Source organism: Peromyscus maniculatus, chromosome 5, assembly GCF_049852395.1.
Source record: "Peromyscus maniculatus bairdii isolate BWxNUB_F1_BW_parent chromosome 5, HU_Pman_BW_mat_3.1, whole genome shotgun sequence".
In the NCBI taxonomy this organism is placed as follows: domain Eukaryota; kingdom Metazoa; phylum Chordata; class Mammalia; order Rodentia; family Cricetidae; genus Peromyscus; species Peromyscus maniculatus.
Window position 1 is genome coordinate 104562341 of NC_134856.1, and position 7976 is coordinate 104570316.

At 41.0% G+C, this 7976-nt stretch overlaps 1 protein-coding gene across 1 annotated transcript; it reads right to left on the bottom strand.

Moving 5' to 3' along the window:
- Window positions 1–5932: 5932 nt before the first annotated feature.
- On the bottom strand, window positions 5933–7556 carry LOC102920665 (lysine-rich coiled-coil protein 1). Its single transcript, XM_006991007.4, is given in 4 exon segments — window positions 5933–6672; window positions 6674–6988; window positions 6990–7223; window positions 7225–7556. Coding segments are annotated over 4 exon segments (759 nt in total). The 5' UTR covers window positions 7275–7556; the 3' UTR covers window positions 5933–6512.
- Between the last annotated feature and the right edge of the window lie 420 nt (window positions 7557–7976).

The window sequence follows — 7976 nt, forward strand, 5'->3', positions numbered from 1 at the left end:
AATCAATTGGCCGGACTGGTCCATATCAGCTTTTTGAAGTTCAATGGCTCACAGTCTTTTGGAGAAGGTTGTAGTCAGTTGCTATTCCCTGGATGATGTCTGTCAGTTAAGGGGAAATCTGCCGAGAAAGATATAGACTAGGGGCAGAAGTTAAAATTTAAGAACTTAAAGGAAAATATTACATTTGGAACTTTTAGGTCTATAGTCCTAGTAATTGTGGAAGAGGAGGAGTCCCAAGAGACGCAGGAGAGAGAGAGAGAGAGAGAGAGAGAGAGAGAGAATCCTCAGGAACAGACTGGTGGGGAAATTTAGGCTGCACTTACCTGGAGTCCTTTTGATCTGTGAAAGGTGGATACAAGCCTTATGATTTCTTGATTCCTTGAAGCTTACAAGAATTTCAGTTTACCAGAGGAGATAAAAGCTTTAGATATATTAACATTACTCTTACACTGACATCAATATTGTAGGAAAAAAAAAACAGTTAACAGGACTCTAAAACAGGTGGAACAGATTTACATCTTGGTATCTTAGCAAAGGCTATGGCTTTTGGTAAAAACCATGAACATGTATTCCTATGTCTAGCGAGCCCAATACATATTTTAGCCCAATAAAAAGCACTGTTAAGTCTGTGTTTAGAAGATGGCTGATGGAAATTTAAATCTTGAGGTTGTGATTGAAAAGTAAGCAGTCAGTGCTCTACCAATTTACCAGAACTCTATCTGTCCAGCTCGAGCTATTCCAGGGCACTTGAGTGCAATCCACCTGGGGGTCAGATGTTTTCCTTGCTCTAAGGCCCCTTCCCCTTCTCAGGACCTGAACCTGAGCCAAAGCTGGACCCCGGCCGGCACTCCTCCTTTTCTGCGGGGTTCCCTGAGCTCTGCCTGACATTTGGTTATGGGTCTCTGCATTGACCTCAGGGCACAACAGTGGTGCCTCTGACTCCGGGAAAGCAGTTTCAAAAACAGACTTCTCTGGGAGGACCAGTGGGAGGGGAAAGAAGAAGGAACAGCAGTAAGGACAACACAGGAAAACACAATGACATGTGCGTGAAAATGTCTCAGTGGTTCCCATTGCTTCACACAGTAACAGAAGAAAAACAGCAGCAGCAAAACAAAACAGAACAAAACAAAACAAAACAAAACAAAACAAAACAGGGTGGGCTTTGCATTCTGATAGGGGATAATGTCCCATTGGATTGGCTTCCAAATCAGCTCTCAAGTTAAAACATAAGATTATTGCTCCTTGAATCTCTGTACTGGGGGTGAGATCATCTTGAGTTATAGCAACTCAAGTCTGGCAAGTTTGTGACTATGTTTTTAATCTTTTGTTGTTGTTGTTGTTGTTGTTGTTGTTGTTGTTGTTGTTGTTGTTATGAGATGCCTGGGTCTCTCCTAGACCGGCCTTGATCTCACAGAGGTCCACCTGCCTCTGCCTGCCTGGTGCTGGGATTAAAGGCATGTGCTACCTACCATGCCAGGCTTACTTTTCCATCTTTGTAGTTCTTAACAGTCCTCACCATGGTCTAGGAACACAATGAAGATACTGACTTACTACTTCAGTACAACATCACGTGTCAGGATGGAGACTTTAAGGATGGATTCACAAAAGAAACCTTCACGGTGAACAGCAGCAGCCTGGAGAGTTAGCCGGCAGACTAGAACAGACACAGTTGCTGACACAGGCCATGTAGAAATTCATCAAAAATGAAATGGATGGACTAAATTTACATCACTGACATCCTTATAAGGCAAGTGAACTTGAGATTAGAGAAAATAGACATTTTCCATGGAAATTTGAAAAGTTTCTATTTATTTTTATTTACTGGAAGAAAGGAGAGAACATTAGACAAAGATTCACCCCAAACTCTCTTAGGGTGGCAGACCCTGAGCACAGGGTAGGAAGCACCCTGCATCTTGGCGTCATGTGTCCTGGAAATGGCCCCAGTTATTTCAAGTGTCAGCAGAAAACTGAAGGTGACCAGGCTCAGCCTCTCTCTCTACTCCTCAGCTCAGTCCAAGAGAGCCACATGGGTGTCTTTAAGCAAAATATTGCATAACACATGAGATTAAAAGAAACTGTGACGTCTACTCACCATGATGATGAGGTGCACATGGGCTCCGGGTACTTCTGGCAAGTAAGCCTGCCCAGGTCATATTTGTACCTCAGTGTGTGTACAGCACTTGTCACCATCAAGTATCCTCAAGACACTAGCACATCGTGCTGTAGAGAAAAGGGAGCCCTCTGCAGAACCTGGTCCCTAAAGCATGGCTTTCCCTCTCCCTCCTCAATTACGACATTTGTTTGCCTCCAAAGTTACCCCTGGATTAATTAGGTTTTCATTACATCATAGAAACATATGAAGTGAGAAAGTGAACAATAGCAAAGTTTCCATGTCTAGAGTTCCCCCATATTCCTGATCCCTTCTTTACCTTTCTAAACCAAGTCTATGAATCAGAATAGAGACCTGCCTCTGGCACAGAGGGAAATCAGTTCTCTTTCTCCAGCCCTTTGTTGTGTGGAGGACATAATAGATGACGTCCATCATTTCACACTCTACTTTCTGAGCACATCCCAACCACACACCTGAGAAGAACAAGGTGTCTTTGCCTCATCTGCACACATTCTAGGTCACCATAGTCTGCCATAAGCAATAGTTTTACTCCTTCTTCCTTAAATAAATGGTATCCCCAACCAGATGGACCTCCCTTTTCAAATTCTGTCCTAACACCACTGTATCCTTGTAAACAAAGGCACTCCTGATACCCAATACAGGATAAACACACTTGACTGTAACTGAAGGAAATTCCTTTATCATCTTCATCCTTACTTTTGAATGTGAAATTGAATCCTGGATGGATCAAAGGTCCCATCGCATTTTCAAGGGTGAATACAAATATAAAAATGAAAACCCTAATTCTCCCTGAAGCAAAAGAGCATAATTAATCTCAACTTCTTCTCTTAAAACATTTTCATCATACATTGTGTATATTTTTTTCTCTTACCCTTTTGAGATATTTGCCAAGTTTTGATTTCATCAAGACAATAACCTTCCATTCTCTTAATGAACCTAGAATCAATCCTAGAGAAGATCCTGGTGTTTGTAAGACATGTATATATTTTAGTCATTGGTGCCAAGAAAAAAATAAAGACTTTATTCTCTTCCACTTGACTTTCTGAAGCATTTTTAGAGACATGGGTTTTTTACTTTTTATTTTTTGACCAGTGGAGAGGGACATTTACTGGGACTTGGAGACACAAAATGCAGGCCTGTGCTTCTGTTCTTGACTGTCAAAATATGTGATTGCAAGGCATCTTTTAGGATGAGTCCCCAAAAGGGCACCAGAGAGCCAAGAAACCTTGGGAACCAGTTCTTCTGTGTCTGCCTTGAGGATCAAGATCTCCTGGATTAAACCATACTTTCCACTGTGCTGTAATATACCATCTGGAGTCTCTGAGGCGTTTCTCTTGCTAGAAGCCCTACAGAAGGGAGAGGATTCTCCCTTTACACACCATTTTGCCTTGCACCTGTTTCTAGAGTCCGTGCTATCTCATTACAGATATAAAACTGAGTATTTCTGAATTCACCTCACCTCTCATCGTCTACTCTTTACTATAACACAGCAGTGCCTTTCCCTCCCGCACAGAGCATCTGATGTTTTATTTCAGTCTTGTGGAGACTCCAGCCAGAGCTGACTGTTTCTAACCTGCCATCCTCCCCACATCACTGTTGCTATCTATCATAACCAGCAAAGCCTTTGCTGTCACAGCAACACAGGGAGAGGACATTCCACCCAACACACTGGGAAGCAATGGAAACAGGGGCAGGGTTTCCTTGGAAACTGCACAGTTCTTTTTCTAAGGATGCTTTCCTGGCATTAGCATTTGAGAAACAGTCAACATTGGGGTTCCTTTAGTGACATGTGTCTTAGTTAGGGTTTCTATTGCTGCAACAAAACACCATGACCAAAACTCAAGTTGTAAGGAAAGGGTTTATTTCGCTTCGGCATTACTCTTCCTCACTGAAGGAAGTCAGGACAGGAACAGAAACAGAGCTGGACCCTGGAGACAGGAGCTGCAGAGACCATGGAGGGGAGCTACTTACTGGCTGGCTTCCCATCCCTTTCTCATCCCCCAGCACTTTGCCTTTTATATCTAATCAAAAAGGAAAGTTTTAGCTTTAATATAGTAAAATTATATATAACAAACAGTTATCAAGCAAGAATTAAGTTACAGTAGCTAGTCTATTTGTATTTGACAATAATAAAGAAAATTTTCTATCTATCCTGTATTTGTGAGTCTAAGGTTTCATATCTAATTTATCTTTTATAGAAAAAATATAATTATAACTATCTAGTCTTCAACTACATCAGAGACCCCAGAAGGATATAATATTACCTAAGTAAACAGGAAGTACATTGTAAGCAACTTTCAAAAATCTAGAATGACAGAGACAGCTGGCTACCTGGACAGTCATCTGAAGTTCGCCTGCAATGTTGGGGCATCCATCTTCAGCCCATAGGCCTAGAATTTCTCAGTTTCTTCTCCCTGTGTCCTGCAGAATGTCTGGCAGTCTCCTCTGTGAAGCAGAAACCTGAAGGGTCATCTTGCCTTGTTTTGGCAAAATTTAGTGGCCTTTTTTCCATGGGTCCTGTATGTCTAGTCGATACAACATTTTGTCAAGTAGTCCAGGCAAGGAAAATTTCTTGCCCAAATGGCCAGTTCTGCCAAGAAGGAGATAAACTCCATATGGAGTGTCCTTGATGTCCATCTTCCTCTTTGAAGTAAATCAGTGCTTGCCAGGAGCAGATGTGTCTTATTGTCCAGAAAGTCTAAGTTTTTAAAACATTTAAATGCCATATTCTGAAAGTCTTTGGAGTGTTTGAAGATTACCTATCTAACTGAAATATATCTATGTATACCTAGAAAACTTAACTAACATGACTATAAATTGATTATCATGGATGACTAATTATTAATCTGTGTTTCTTAATTATACATTATAATTTCAAATGAGCTGCACAAACATACCTTAAACAAGAATAGAAATATACATACAGTTTAGCAAAATTAACTTTAAATTTGTAATAAACTAAAATCTATATCAATGTAAAATGTTTTAAACAAGCTGTTGCTCCTTTAAAAGTAGATTCAATAATCTACCCTTTCATCCTATTATATCTATAATATCCCTTTTCTTCTTTAGAAAGCGATTGCATTTATAATCAACCTGCTTTAAATAAAAATAAACATTCATTTACAATATTTTTGGAATTTGGGTGTAGCTTCTCATACTACTCTCTGCTAGTTGAGGGTGCTAGCAATGTAATAGGGATCCTGAGAAAATTAAGAATTATGGTCAAGTCCTAACTGGAGTAGTCTGTGAGGCTGCATTGCCTCAGCCAGTTGCTTTGAAGCTGTTTTGGATGTTGGATCATCTGGGCCATGACTGTCATTGGAGAACTTTCAGGGGGTCTTGGTTGATCAAACCATATTAGCCTAGAAGCAACCGACAGGCTCTCATCTTCTGTGGAAACAAAAGCAGAACCTCTTTTCCAAAGCAACATATCCTTAGACATAAATTTTGAAGGCAAGATACCTTAAAATATATGTGTGTGTGTGTGTGTGTGTGTGTGTGTGTGTGTGTGTGTGTGTGTGTGTATTGATTTAACTGAGTATCCTTTACAATCAAATGTCTTTCTGCGGTTAAAAATCCCAAAGACAATATAATTTCCATCTTTACGTGGCTTATTTTTTGTATTATTTTTACTGTCTCTTTAAAGACTTTATTTTTTTAACTATTTCTTTATATAACTGTATATATTCCTTTATTTATTTCTTTATATAACTGTATACTCCTTTTCCTCTCTCTTCCAAGCCTATGTACATTTTTACATACACTGCAAACCATTTAGAGTTTTATTCCATCTGAACCTTCTTTTTTTCCCAGAAGTTAAAATACTTTATTATTATAAACATTTTCAGAATATAAACTGATTTTGTGTGAAGACTCTGAAACTTTTAAAACTATATGTAAGATAAGATTATTATAATGTATTTCACTTTCCAACCCAGAAAATACTGCAAGTTAGATCTACAAAAAGATATCTAAATTGTTTCATAGAGAAAGCCAGTGAGTATAAAAATATGTGACTCAAAACTAAAACAAACCCAACCAAGAAACAGATTCCACAAAGTCTGTTAATCCTCCAATTTTAAATAAATGATCTCCCAAGGGAAAATAATTCCACTTCCACAGCAATTTGGTGAATCAAAGCAGAGTCACTCTTTTCTAAAAGGGAAATTCTATCATATGTAAGGAAAATTAATAAAGCTTTTAGAAAATAGGAAAGTAATCTCCATGTTGGAAAGCAAGCATACTAAATTCCTCATGTTCACTTCGTTAGAAGTTGAAACTTCTGTCCACATAGGAAAGTGACATGAACATGAATGCATAGAACCAAGCTCCTCGGATGTTATTTCAGTTGAGCCTCAGGAGAACTGACTTAGGAGCTTCAGAATCCAAGGATAGACTGGTCCCAAAGCATCTCCTCCTCTGTCCTTTCTTCGCCTTGCTCCTTTTTCTCCTTTCTACGCTTACGGTCCTCTTTCTTAGAGGAAACATCTCGGCCTTTTCTCTCTTTTCGGTTCTTAAGCTTTTCTGTACCTTCCTGTAGTTTCTGTTTCTGCCTTTGTTTTCTTTCTTTGGATGTTCCTGTGTTTGTTTAAATCCATTCCCTCTGAACTCCTTTTCCTCTCGTGTTTGGGCCGCTCTTCCTCCTTTTCTCTGCTCTCCTCTAGATGTCTTTTCCTCTTCTGGTGCATTTGTCTGTGACTGACTTGAGGGTCAATGGTACTGTGCCCTGAACTGAGGTGCTTGTGAACTACAGATTCCACACTATATGAGCCACAGTTGTATTCTTGCTGACTAAGGTTGAAGGGGACTGGTTTTTCTGAGAAGCCGTCTTTGGTAAATTGACAGTAGCTCAGAGTCTAATCTCAGCTTTCCATGAGCTGGTAACCACTGGGGCAAGCGGTCTTCTGTCTGTGAACTACTGCATGATCTTGGGTAGGTATGGTTGGTTCCAGATGGGAGTCTTTGATCAAACATGCTATACCTGGGCCTGGAATCAAACTCTTCTCTGTACCCACAGCTTTCCAAATAGTCCCCTCTCATCCTTCTGAAACACGTCTTTGGCTCTAAGCCTCTGGCTTTCTGTGCTTTAATCTTCAAGTTCATCTTGAAAAGAGTCATATGACTTGTTTGAATGCTTCATTAGGTTGACCAAAAGGGATTCTCGTTATCAGGCTGAGAACTTGATGGTGAAATGTGATCATATTCAACCATTAACTGCTTCAGTATTTCAGCACGAATGCTCCACAAAGTGAAGACTACAACAATCAGGGAGCTAAATCTCGGAGTAGAGAATTCATCTACTTTTTCTAATATTCAACTCTCATTCACCTTCTCCGAGGCAGGGGCGGGCATCTACAACTACTGTCCCCGTCCCCGCCAACAACGCCGCCGGCCGGGCGGGGCAGAGGCTGCGGTGGAGGTGGTGGAGGGGAAGGGACGCCACCGCCGCCGCCGCCTCAGAGCAGGCGGGGTGTGGGGGTTGGGGGAGGCGGAGACCTAACTTCCCGAGGGGATGTCGCCGCCACCACCCAGGGCTGGACGCCACCACTGGATGGCACCAGCGCCATGGCGGCGGGGCCCCATCTGAATCTTCTTATTGTGAATCTATGATCCTCCTCTGACGAGGAGAGATTTTAAACTGCTAAACTGTGTTGCTAGGACCAACGTGGCAGCCTTGGCTGCTGACTCTGCCCATCTTAGCTTTTCAACATGGTGGAGGTATGCCTACCACCAACTCCAGGAAGTAGTGGTTCTATGCCTCCAACAAGCACCATGTAGCCCAGAAACCTTTTTTGTTGTTGTTGTTTTGTTTTGTTTTTTCTGGTATGTACTAGCAAAAGCT